We start from the raw sequence: 13,947 nt of genomic DNA, 5'->3' as shown, positions 1-13,947 counted from the left end.
ATTTCTTTGGAACCACATTGCACTAACCATGTTGCAGGAGGTACACATGCATTTGATCAACACACACCCATGGTGGAAGACAAAGGTGCCGACAGTTTGAAGATTAATAGGCACCAGCTGAACCTGCTCATCAACAATCACTGCTTCTTAGATCCAGCTGTGGAGGACATCTCCCTGCTCGATCAAATTTGGAGGATGAAGTAGTTATTCCTCAAGACTTCCTTGCTGAGTCCGGTGGTGAAAGAGATATCCCTGAAAGTCCAAAATTGGCAACTGCCACCATGATCAGGGGAGTTCCCTTTTTCCCTTCTCCCCTCTTTCCCTACTTTTATTGCACTTGTCCATGATCTGTTGTTTGTTCTGACTTCTGATTTGATGATTGTGACACATTGAGGACACTGTGTAGTTTAAGTGTGGTCTATTGGGGGAGAGTCTGATTTTTCTTTGATTAGTTTATGTTTTATGCGTTAAATTTTTTCTTTTCTAGGTAGTTTTTGTTGTGTCTTGTGTACAGTTTTGCATGTTTCTCTTGATTTCTAGACTTTGTTTAGGTTGTTAGACTTGTCCTTCACTTCATTGATACTATGATTTGCTTGAAATCCTTGTTTTTTCTGCTTGGAAGATGATTATGATGTTTGAGAGGTTGAATTGATTGTGATAGAAATACCATGTGTGAGATTTGAGCCACTTGATATTCTTTCTTGTGTGTGATATGTCTCTTGATTGCTTGCACTTATGCCTTAGCTTGACTATTTTTGAAGATTCTTGATTGATATGCATGTTTGAAAGTGATAAAGGCAGTTTTGTTCTTGAGCCTCTCTAGCCAAATGAGGCTACCTTGTTGTGATCCTTTGATAGCCCCTTTGAGCCTATACTTTCCCCATTTCTTTGTTTTGAAGCTCATACACTAGCCCTATGTGAAACACCATGATTACCTTACCCTTAGGGAATTTTGGAGCTTTTGAATTGTTTTGGGAATAAGTGTGGTCTCCTGGGAGAACCAGATGAATTGGCTAGGTTGGTTCCTCTTCTTGTGTTGTGTTTTTGTAAATACATGGTGTATCTTGTCTCTTAGAGTTATGTTCAATATTGAGAGGAAAGAAAAGAGACAAGATGAAAAAAAAAAGAAAAAAAAATATAGAAAAAAAAAATGTTGTGTGAAGAATGGAGTCAAGAAGAGGATTGAATTAGAGGGTTTTGGGTATGATTTGACTGTATTTTTACTTGTTCCCCATTGCTCCTCTATTTCTTATGGTTTATAGCTTCTCATCCATATTTTATCCTCCCTTGTCCTTGGCCCCATTTCACCCATAAAAGACCTTTTGATTTGAACATGCATATGTGTTTGAGTGTTGATATTAGAGGCTTGCCAAGTCTGTTTGTTGCTTGCTTTCTTGAGTACATTGAGTTGACACTGTTTACCATAGACACTTGAGAGAAACACTAATATTGTGTATGTGTGAGGTTCTGTTGCTTTTGATTCACCTCTTGAGCTGATTGATCATTTTACCATGTCTTGAATTGCTTGGATGACTTTTGTGAGTATCTGCTTTCTTTGATTCTGCGATGGATATTGTCTACTTCCTTTCATTGTCCAGATTTCTTGAGAACTGTGTGATTCTGTTTCTTTCCTTATGAGTCTATTTTGTGTGTGCTGAATCTGTGTCACTTCCCTGATGTCCTCTAAGTTGTTCCCTGATTTGCGTCTTGATTTTTCCCAGGAGTGCAAAAGACTAAGTGATAAGGATGCTCCAACCTCACGGACTTGAACCAGCAACGGAGATCATGAATGAACAGCAGCGGACATGATATGGAATGCAGTAGAGGTGAGATGCGGTTGAACTGAGTTGCGGTTGAACTGAGTTGCGGTTGCAATCTGAGATACGACAAATGAGATGCGGAGAGAATTTGGATAATGAAGTGATAGAGAATCACGCAGCCAAGGTGAGCTATATAGACTCCTCAACCTTGGGCTTGTGATGAAAAATGTGTTCAGCCACTATGAATCACGTTGCCTAACTCTAATACATGTGCTAAATGTGCTACACTTCTAGAAGCCTACATGTATTACACATTTACAATATGAGGAGCATGTGACAGCATTTCTAATGTGCAAAGGATTTCTGGTGCACCCCCTTGTCATGCTAAGCTCACCCCTCTCCCTTTGTGGAAATGACACTTTTACCCTTTTCCTTGGGTTGGGTTCTTGGTCTTTATTTATTGGGCTTGGGCCCCGCGTATCATCCCCTCCCTCTTGGAAAGGATATGTCCTCAAATCTGGTGGGTCGTCTTTATTATGAGGACTTATTTTTGTTGATTCCATACAAGTTCCTCCAGGGTCAAATGTGAATCTGCAATAAGCATCAAACATATCACTGATTAGTTTCAATTGACCCAACAAGATGTATAAAAGAACATGTTCAGAAGAAGGTTTCTTAAATTTAAAATTTTCAAGTTTAATACCATTAAGAAACCTTTCTTCATTTGAAATTTTATTTGTATCTTGAATAAGTGGTACCCATAAAAGTAACCCTAACCCAAGTTGTGAATTGCCATGTGTTGAAAGTTTGAGTATTTTAAAAGATGGCATGACAAATTCTTTGACAGAAAAGTGAGATTTTGGAATTTCAAAAATAAATGAAGAAAAGTGAAAGGATAGAAAACATCCCCTTAATAGTTTTGATTCCATTGGTTGGAGGAGATATTGCTCTTAGTTGCTTTTTTTGACTTTCTTCCACTTCTTTTCTTTCAATTTCTTCTTTCTCTTCTCTTTCTTTTTCTTTTATTCTCTCTTCCTCTTTTCTTCTCTCTTCTTCTTTTTCCTCTTCCTCTTCTTTTCTTCTCTCTTCTTCTCTTTCCTTTCTTTCTTCATCTTCTCTCCTTTCCCTCTCTCTTCTTTCTTTCTCTATTTTCTCCTTCTCTNTTNTCACTTGTTCTCTTCTTTCTTGCTCTCTTCTTTGAATTTCTCTTTCTCTTTTCTTATCCCTTAATTCTTGAAGTCTGGCCCCAAATTCTATTTCTCTCTGAAAGAAACCTTTATCTTTTAAACTTGCAAGAAATAATTTTCCCTCTTGAATACTATCTTTCATAAGTTCCAAGTTTCTTTTAATCAAAGGAGGCACAAACTTTGTTCTCATGCACGTTCTCAATTCATACCAATTTTCAATGGTGGATTTTCTACCTTGATGAACCCAATATTGCCTTTCATCCCACCACTATAGTGCACGCTTTTCTAATCTAGAGAGATATAAACTAAGAACATGAGATTCACACTCTCTAGAAAGAACAATTGTACTATAAGACTCAAGTTCACTTTGTCTAAGAAGATCAGGATGCATTTGATTAATTTCTTTTTCCCAAACTAAGTATGTTAAGGCATTTGTACCTTTACCAAAGAAGGGAATTTTTCTAGCTTTAGTACACAAATCATCCTTAATGTATGAACTAGACATCCTAGATGAATAATAAGACATTTTTGTTTCTCAAAGTTTTCTTGTGTTACAACTACTTAGATTTCACCAAAGAACAAATTCTAGGTAAGGGAGGTGAACCACTAGGGTTGCTTAAGTACCAAGCCTTTTCATTTCCAAAAGTGTTCTAGGCTACTTACTTAGTTATTGTAACTCAAAAATCACTTTTATGATCACAAAAAGATGACTCAAATAATCAAAGAAAATGCTAGGACTCTAATGCCAGACTCTAATGCTACCTAGACGCTTTGCAAGAATGAAAAAAAAAGGTGAGGTCTCTTAGGTGAGGCTTGGAACTTTGGAACCAAGACACACTCACCGTCTACCAATTTTTAATTGTTCAATTAGAGTCAAGTTTACAAGTGATGGAAGAACACTTCAGAATTCTTCCAAATCACTTGCTTAATGGCCTTACAAACACTTTTACAAATCAAATGAAATGAAAGTACAAAGAAAGGGTGTTGGATGATGTGAGAATTATGCAGAGTTGCAGAATGCTTATTGCCGTGACTGTTTGCACCAAAAGTAGCTTCTCAACCTGGACTTCTCCTCTCTCAATCTCCTTCCTAAGATGCTACCAATGATAAGGACAGATGAATTCGTCTCTGCACCAATCTAGAGCTCACATAGACCACCAAATTTTAGTTAAAAAAACCGCAAAGTATAACTGCTGCTGCTATAGAAATCTGCTGAACTAGAAGCACTGCTGTCATATTATCAAACAACTTAGGTGCAGAATTTCAAACAATGAAAAGCAATCAATTAAACGGTGTTCAATGATAGGTGGCACTCAAAATGAACTTAAGAATGGTTCTAGATTGGATTTGAAAAGCAAGAAACAATTTATAAGTTTAGACACAACAAGTTCGAGCTCAATTTCGAAATGGTCCAATCTGTTTGAGAAAATGTCTAAAAGAACTCTGTGACTGATGCACCAAAATTTGGAAAACTGATTGGCACTGGTTCTCGGCTTTTCAAATTAATGCTATTGTGGAACTTTGCGTTGTGTATTTCTTTTAATTCAACTGAACCATGCTTTTACTACCAATCTAACACGAAAATGGAAGCATCAATCAAAGTAGATATGTCATTTCAAACAACTGCAACTTATATCAATAAAAGTGCCTACAACTTGGTTGTTTAAATGGTCAATATAAACAAAAGTGGTTAGAAAGCCAATTTCATGTTTCGAGCAACTTTGCTTTATGCATTGTCACTTGTACAAGCTGCCAAAAGAGGCTGAATGCTCTTTAATCTGAATTTGGCTAGTCCAGTAGCATTTTAAGACTAAATTATGACCAAATCAACAACCAAATTTCAATAGAGGAGTCAAATGTGTTTGGATCATTAATATGACACTTTGAGCAAATTTAATTTGCCAAATATAACAGGTACAAATGGCCAACAGAAGCTACAAACTGCCAGATCAAAATTTCACCATATGAGTTGCTCATCTTGTTCAAAATTGATCCATACACTAACCAAAATTTCAGCAGAATATGGAAACTGTTATGAAACACGTTTTGGTGACTCTAAAATACCAAATTACACTTGAATAAGACTCTATAGAAGCATTAAGATGTCCAGAACTGATTACTAAGGATGGACAGATTGACCAATTTTGTTTTCAAACTCATACAAAGAAAATGCAGTCCGGTCCAAACTGCCAATGTACAGACAGACAAAATTCTGCACTATAATGCAAAAGCCTGTGATGATTTAGACTAGGCACTGTTCAAATGGTATTATCTTTTACGTGTTCCACACTTATGAACATAACCAGAGCAATTGTGCCAAACATCTCAGCATTTTTTTTGAAACAATCGGTGCAGAAAAAAAAATCACTGAAACACTGAAATCGTGGTGCTGTAATCGATTAATTCAACTTACACTTGAGCTCTAGAAATCATTGCTCATGTTATTGTGCAGGTTTTTTTTTTTTTTTTAATTCAAATCAGTGTGACAGTTTAACTCAAGCACAGAGTTACTTCAGAATTTGACAAAATCAAACCAAATGAACATGACTGGACATGACTGGATTATATTTAAAATTTAGAAACTCAAAGCAATGAAGTGAACCGGTTAAAATGTTGAAATTAAAATCAAAAGAAAGCTAGAACAAAAAAAGGACTCGATTGGAAATCTACAGAAATCAAAAATCAATGGAACAGTACATAGAGTGAAGAAACCCGAAAGAAGTATTAATGACAGTATGGAATAGAGGAATGAAATGCTTAGTTGGAGCGTGAATCAACCATAGCTCTGAATACCACATGATACAAGAGAGCCTCGAAGAAGGTTAACCGAGAGGTGATGCGGACTCCTCGAAGCTTCTATGACGATGAATGACGCAGCGGAATGGAATATATTCGAAGGTGATGCAACCCATTCTGGCGAGGACCATAAATCGGGCGCAGATCGAGCTGAGGAGACGACAATAGATGCAGTGGAAGTTGGAAATCGAAGAGAACCCTAGGTTTTGGGGGTTGATCAGTGAAAAGGCTAGGGTTGGGGGTTTATGAGGTATTAATCGGTGAACAAAGAAGATTCACCGATTGAATCGGTGGAAAGGAAGGAATCTCCATTTTAACCGGTGAACGGAGCGAGAACAGAGTTTCAATCGGTGAGATGGAGGATATTGAGGTTTTGAATCGGTAGAATAGTGATAAACCTGATGGAATAAGCTGTACTGGCTTGGATTTGCGGTGGAGTTGAGATCTGGTGATGACAAGCCGATAATGGAGGCCGTCGGGCAGAGAGAAAGAAGCTAGGTTTGGTCATGAAATTGTGAATGAAGAATGACTTACGGAGGAAGCAGCGATATGAGAAGATGTGGCTGCTAGAAGGCTGATTCACGCCACGCGGAAGCTGCAGATTGGTCAGACTAGCGTGAGAAGGATGTAGTGGCTGATGCAGATCGTGCCACGCGGAGGAAATGGATTTACAAATGAATGTTACGTTGTATGAATGAGAAAAATCTGATTTGGAAATGAATGAAAGGCAATGTGAAATGGAAGGTGGCTAGAGGAGATCCTTTGGGATTCTCTAACCTTGACTTTCAAGGTAGAATTGTTCTGGAGTGATTCTCAACAGTAAACATTTCAATTATCTCAAAAGTGAAGTACAATAAGGTAGGCATGACTATTTATAGGACTAGAGGTCCTACATGCCTAACACAATACAAAATACATCAAACAAATTGGGCTTGGGCCCCGCGTATCATCCCCTCCCCCTTGGAAAGGATTTGTCCTCAAATCTGATGGTTCGCCTGAGGACTTATTTTTGTAAACTCCATAGAAGTTGCTCTAGGGTCAAATATTAGTCTGCAATAAGCATCAAACATATCTCTAATTAGTTTTATTTGACCCAATAAGAAATATAAAGGAATATGTCTAGAAGAAGGTTTCCTAATTTTGAAATTTTCATGCATATGAGTATAAGGAAGCCCTACTTCATTTGAAAATTTATTTTTGGCTTGAATTAGTGCTAACCAAAAAGATAACTCTAACTCAAGTTTTTGATTACCATGTTGTAAAAATTGCAAATTTGGAAAAGATGTCATGGCAATTTCTTGGAAAGAAAAGATAAAATTAGAACATTTAATAACAAATGGAGAAAAGTCAAAGGATAGAAAACCTCCCCTTAAAAATTTGTGTTCTATTGGAAGAAGGGATGTTGTCCTCCATTGTGCTTTCTTCTTTTCTTCCATGTCTTTCTTTTCAAGTTCTTCCTTCTCTTTCTCTTCCTTTCTTTCTTCCTCTCTTCTTTTCTTTTCTTCTCTTCTCTCTTGTGCTTGTCTCTTTCTTTCTTCCTCTTCTTTTTTCTCTCTTTCTTCCTCTTCTCTTCTCACTAGTTCTCTTCGCACTCTTTCTTCCTCTTCTTTTCTTTCTTGTTCTCTCTTTCTCTCTCTTTGTCTTTGTCTTTCTTTATCTTCTTTTCTCTCTTTTCTTCTCTCTTGTCTCTCTATTCTCTCTTGTAATTGCCTATGTTCTGTCTCAAATCTTCTTTTACTTCCCTCATTCAAAAACTTCATGAGTTTTTCTCTAAACTCTGTTTCCCTACAACTGAATCCACTTAATTTTTCAATGAATAACTTGCCTTCTCGAATAAACTCTCTCATATGTTCTAAGTTACTGTGAATATTGGAAGGCACAAACTTTCTTCTCAAACAAGCTTTCAATTCTTTCCAATCATGAATGCGGAATTTTCTACCTATTCTAACATGATATTCTCTTTCATCCCACCATTCTTTTGCATGTTTTTCAAATCTAGAAATGTAAAGATTCATGATATATGATTCACAGTCACGAGAATAATAGGATTCAGATTGACTTCTTCTAACCATAAAGAAATGCATGTCATCAATTTCCTTTTCCCAAACTAAGTAAGTAAATGCACCAATATCCTCACCAAAGAAAGGAATATTTTCCCTAGCTTGTTTATACAAAGTATATTCAATCCTATCAAACTCATGAGATGAACAAGTCTTCCTTATAGCTTTATCATGTTCTCTTTTAATTTCTTTAAGACTAATGGGCTGATCAAAATTAAAGTTCCTAGATGAACTAAATGATCTAGAGGAATTATATGAATAACAAGACATCTTTGTTCTTAAAAGTTCTTCTAATCTAAAGAGTTTAAAGATTTCACACTTGACAATTCCCAGGTAAGAGAGGTGAATCACTAGGATTGCTTAAGTACCAAGTCTTGCCTAGCCAGATTTGTCTTATGCTACTCACTAAATACCCTTTAAAGTAAAATTACTTTTAAAATCAAAGAACACACAAACAAAGACAAGCGGACTTTAAGACCCCTAAAACGTTTTCGGACTCTATTGTGACAAGGTCACACCGACACGTGAAAATCACACACATGCAAGACAATCAAATTCTACTCCTATGTCTAGCTATGCTAAAATTAAAGCAATTAAAGTTGCCAAAATTTGGAAAGAGCACCAAGGACTCTTCCAAATACTTGGACTTTATAAAAGGCCACTTACAACCAAACCTAAAGCTACCAGTGGGCTAAACACAGGCCCATCAGATTACACACAAAAATAAGAACAAATTCAAAACCAAATTAAAACAAACAATTACAACTGAAGATGAATTTCTAGGCTACGATGCTACTGCTGCGAGAGGCCCCTGCTGCTACGGTCTTGGTCTTTTGGTACCCACATTCACGTGTTCCACTTCTGATTGCTTCTTGCTCAAGAATCTCTGTTCAATGCATTAGAGATAATCACGTGTTCAGATCTTTCCTTCAGCTCTTGGTCTAACTCAAGAGTCTAGCTGTTCCAATCCTGCAACACAAAGACACAAAGATTCTGTCACTTACACACTCAGCCAAACAGTTTGCACATACAAAGAATTATATATGGTAGTAAGCACTTCCCTGTCTTAGTCTTGTACAATTTGGAGTAGAGAATGAACGTATTTCAGTTTCACAACTTCCAAATGAGGTATTTCTAGTATTGCTTGTTCAGTAATTTTTTGCTCAAACTAAAACTCCAAACAATTCAACAGATGCAATGGATGTAATTCTAAGTTGAAGTCAAACTGATTTAAACAACCATCCAAGTTAATTGAAATCTGATCAACCCAATTGCAATGCAGAAATGCTTACACCCAATTCAGAAATCAGTGTAACATGCTAATCAAATCAATGGACAAGGAGTAAAATGAGGTAAATCAGGATTCAATGCAATAATTAGCTAACTCATTGAATCATGCAATCAAAATTGGAAATACAATGCTTGATTCACTTTGTAAAACTGAAAGATGTGCATGGCAGTTAAAACGATGTTGATGCACAACCCTCTTTGCTTCAAAATAGTTCAGCTCGTTCACAACAGTACTAGAAACAATAACTGTATTACTCTAACTAAAACTCAATTTCTACACTTACACAAAATTTGCTTGCTCACAACAATTATACTTTTTCAGTTTCAACAGAGAAAGAACAATGGTTTTAGTCAGGACTTAATGTAGAACTGGAAACAATCATCATTCACAATCATACAGATATCATAACTATGAAATCAGCAAACCATCATTTTCAAAACAGTTAAGATATCAGGGATGATGCAGTAAAAACTTTAAAAACTAAAGTGAATGCAATAGTCCTTAAACAGTCACAACTGCTCCAGTTTGGTTACTCCAATTTCCTTTCCTGCACCATGAACAATCCAAAACAATGAGCAACAGTTAAGTAAAGATCAACTTCCTCTCACAAAATTGCCAAGGAAAATTAGGCTAAAATAGCCTCACAAAACTCCCATCACTCAGGTTTCTCTAAAAAAAAACAATATGCACACAAGAAAAGGTTTGGAAGGATATTTTCCCTTGTCAGTTCAAGGCTAGATAGTCTTTTAGACCACCACCACCTAGGATGCTACCAAGCACACAAACCTTTCTTTCCAAATTCCAAAAACCAAATATGAAAGTGCTTCTCAAACCAGAGATGGATAGGCTAAAGCAATGGCAGATACTAGAGACAAGCAGGACAATTTAAAGCAATGAAAGCACAGCAGGTTTATTGCCTAAGACAACTCTAGAATAGATGAAGAAAGCACAGAAAAGATCTAATTAGGAACAGCAGATCAGAATGCACATGTGAAGTAGACAAAACTAAGAAAGTCAATCAAGACAAGCAATAAAAAGCAACTTAGAAAGGTTGACACTCAAACAGAACCTATGAATAGCTCTAGAACAGATTAAAACACGAGAAAATAAAAAAAACAAGTTGAATCATTCATGACCAGACAGAATTGCAACTCAAATAGAACAATGCATTGCCAATTGCTCTAAAATGTTCACTCCAATCAAGTTAAATGAAACATCAAGAGTGAAACTGTGTTGTGAATTGCACTTGCCACTTTGCTTCTTTTTTTTTTTTTTATGTAGCTCAGTCAATACTTCTTTTCTAATTGCCTTTTTTTTTTTCTTTTCAAATCACAAGTACTTATGCGTTTTCACTTTCTTTTGCTACAATTCACAACATTTAATTTGATTTCTATTCCAATTCAACTTCACAAGATATGAGTCATGCACAGAATGGTCTGCTGAGCGCTCAGAGCGATTAGAGGGAAACCGCTCAGCGGCAAAACTGACCGCTGAGCGGTCAAAGCGCCACAAGGCAAACCGCTGAGCGGTGAATTTAGGCGCCTGGGCGGTTGTATGTTTTTTTAGCTAGATTCTGTAAATCTTTCTGTAATCTATCTGTTATCTTTTTGGGCTTATATATAGCCCCAGTGCGAATTAGAAAGGGATTCTTTTGGCAGAGAGAAACGTTTAGAGCTATTCTACACCTTGGAGGAGGTTCCTTGGATGCTTAGGCTTCATTCAACCAAGTTTAGGGTTATTTCTTCCATTCTTTCATTATTTTCATCTAGTTTCACCATGAATATGGTGAACTAAACCCTTTGTTGTCAGGGAATAATGTAATCTTTTGAAACTCTCATATATTCAAATTCTTATTTATTTGATATGCTTGTCATATACTTGTTTATCAATTGTTGGGTTCTCATCTGTGCTTAATGCTTTTATTGTTTAACTCATTCAGTAAAAGATGTTTGTCTTTATCGATACGGGGACGTACGGTAATGTCATGAACTGGTGGGAAATTCCTTGATTATGCCAATATCGCCTAGGGATAGGGGTAGGACGGTCAATTGTAGTTGCTTCCGATCGCATTGCATTATTGGTTACTAGTGGAGGCTAGGGATAGCAAGCCGGTAATTAATAATAGGCTCTTGTCACCAAGGGATTGGGTTAAGGGTATACTAGAAAGTTTGCATGGCAATTAGATAAACAAGTGAAGTAAATAAGAAGAGTAGATATATGAGAGTGGATAAGATGAAATTGTAAACCCCAACAACACCGTTCATCCATAGTTTCTTAAACCAATTGAATCAACTACATTGCATGTTTACTTTTGTTCTTTGCATATAACCACCAAATTTATTCTCTTCTCCAGTCTTACGCGATTAGCTTACATGAAAGTTAAGGCCTAAGAGTCCTTTGGGAAAACGATACTCGGACTTATCCATTTATATTACTTGATAACGATCTGGTACACTTGTCAGGGACTTAACAGACATCAACTTGTCATCGAACCTCAACCAGTCACAACAACAAACAACTCACCCCGTCTCCATTTTAGAGAGGTTCCATTTAGGTCCTAAGAAATTAGTCTTTTCAAATTATATTTAGGTCTTTATTAAAGATAAATAGAAAGATAGAGTGATGTGTAAATGATTTTAGATGACATTGGAGACACATAAAAAGGACTTTAAAGCACATCTTATAGAAGGGGCACACAAGCAATCACCTAATTGTAAATACTTAATTAATATAAAGTTAATAATGAAATTCTTATACTCGACCTCTTCAAACTCACCTTTGGTTCCTTTGACATAGGTAGCAACTTCAATTTGGAGGTGTTGTTTAATTTCCTAGAGCAATTTGAATGAATTTTAGGTGAAAAGGTGATAAATTTCATAATGAGGACACTAAGATGGAATTGTGGCTGCTGCATAGAAATATATAAATATAGCTGACATTGCGAGAATTTCAAATGATGAGAACATGACAAACTAGATTATCACACTCATGACGAAATTAATAAGCAACTTGAGAATTACACATGATAGGAATGAATGCCGAAACATCGAGGTTAGAAACAGAAAGGGTTAATGTTTTCTTATTTTTCATATTGCTAGGAACTGATACAAGCAAAGTGAAATGTGGAAATTCCTATGGTCTAAAGCTTTTAGTCTCTGATCACGTGATAAGATATTCTGATACTTTAATGCCAATATAATACTACCACTACAGAAATAAGGTAATGCATGACCTCATTTCGTGAATTGCATGCACCAATCACCATATATATAACAATACCTGTGCATACCTATGCCTTGTCAAACTCTCCCAAGAACTTGTACCTGTTATTTGCTTCTACCTTTTTGTCTTAGAACATTTGTTGTGTCCCTGCCTAATGGGTAGGTCACCTAGCAGTAACGAGAGTAATGTTAAGAAAGGGCCATGGACACCGGAAGAAGATGGAAAGCTAATGGATTATATTAGCAAACATGGAAGAGGAACGTGGAGAACACTTCCAAAGCATGCTGGTCTAAATAGGAACGGAAAAAGCTGCAGGTTGAGGTGGGAAAATTATCTAAGACCAGATATTAAGAGAGGAAAATTAACTGAAGAGGAGGAGCAATTGATCATCAACCTTCATTCAGTTCTTGGAAACAAGTATGAATATGCCTTGTTCCTTTGTATTGTGAAGCATGATAAATTTGAGATAACTTCTTTTTTTGTTATGTAAATTAAGTTGAAACCCTAATTTCATTTTTATGAATTTGTAGGTGGTCAAAGATTGCTACAAGTCTTCCAGGGAGAACTGATAACGAGATCAAGAATTATTGGAATACCACCATAAGAAAAAAGCTTCTCCACATGGGTATTGATCCTGAAACTCACAGGCCAAGAACTGACTTGAATTATCTGATGAATCTTTCCCAGTTGCTTGGCATGTCAAATTTGGGCACATCAATGAGTCCTTGGACCAACCCTACCAGTTTACAAACAGATGTCACTCAATTAGCCAAACTACAAGTGCTACAAAATATGTTACAACTTATGAACAACACTTCATTGATTAGCATGACTAATCCTTACCTCTTAGACAATCAAATTCTCAACCCACCATCACTTGATACATTCCTCCATGGAACAAACACCCTCCAAGTGAGAGATCCAATGTTAAGAGGTCCAGAATATCCAAACCCTATTGGTAACAACATATCCGATCCATTCTCTCAAACGCCCAGTGACTATTCTCAGCAGAACATCTTCAAATCAGGGATAGAAAAAGAAAATGAAACTAGTCATCAAGAAGTTCGTAGTTATACCAAAAACATTAACACTTCACAACAAAATCAAGCAGAAAATTTACTTCCACCGTTAGTTGCTTCGTGTCCTAGGACAACTACCTTCAACAAAATGCAGAGAAACTATAATGAAGCACAAAAGTCCACAGAGTCACCTTTCTCGACTTTTGAGGCTTGGGAGAAGTTTCTCATTGAAGATGATGAAGCAAGCGGTTCCTACTGGAAAGAGATTCTAGAGTAAGTTTTATTCTTAATTGGTTTACCTTACTCAAGTGGTTAAGTGCGTCGTTTTAGTTTATAACTTTACATTTTTTTTTTTTTTTCTTTTGCAGCTTGACATCCACTTCTGCATCTCCAGTTTCCTGACAGAAGGAATTTTCAAGATAATCAACTAAAGGATCCCATACCCAGATATTTTTCATTCTTTCATTTGTTTTTTCTTTCATTTGTATCTTTCATTTTTGGTTATTGTCCTTCATAAATCTGTGAACTCTGTAAACAAAATTGGTTTTTTCCATTTCACAAAAAAATCAGCATCTTTCATTTGTATCTTTCATTTTTTGTTTCTTCTTAATG

At 36.4% G+C, this 13,947-nt stretch overlaps 1 protein-coding gene across 1 annotated transcript; it reads left to right on the top strand.

The window, feature by feature from the left end:
* Positions 1 to 12,429: 12,429 nt before the first annotated feature.
* On the top strand, positions 12,430 to 13,686 carry LOC106771719 (transcription factor MYB41-like). The gene is made up of 2 exons (XM_014657722.2): positions 12,430 to 12,733; positions 12,847 to 13,686. Exons 1-2 carry the CDS (start codon positions 12,471 to 12,473, stop codon positions 13,610 to 13,612), a joined length of 1,029 nt encoding a protein of 342 aa, XP_014513208.1. The 5' UTR covers positions 12,430 to 12,470; the 3' UTR covers positions 13,613 to 13,686.
* Positions 13,687 to 13,947: the final 261 nt, after the last annotated feature.

This window comes from Vigna radiata, chromosome 8 (genome assembly GCF_000741045.1).
Source record: "Vigna radiata var. radiata cultivar VC1973A chromosome 8, Vradiata_ver6, whole genome shotgun sequence".
Taxonomy (NCBI): Eukaryota; Viridiplantae; Streptophyta; class Magnoliopsida; order Fabales; family Fabaceae; genus Vigna; species Vigna radiata.
The sequence above is the reverse complement of the archived record's forward strand: the minus strand, read 5'-3'. Positions and strand labels throughout refer to the sequence as shown.

Coding starts and splice junctions, on each gene's coding strand:
- LOC106771719 (XM_014657722.2), top strand. CDS start 12,471: ATGGGTAGGTCACCTAGCAGTAACGAGAGTAATGTTAAGAAAGGGCCA. Junction 12,734..12,846: donor CATTCAGTTCTTGGAAACAA/GTATGAATATGC, acceptor ATGAATTTGTAG/GTGGTCAAAGATTGCTACAA.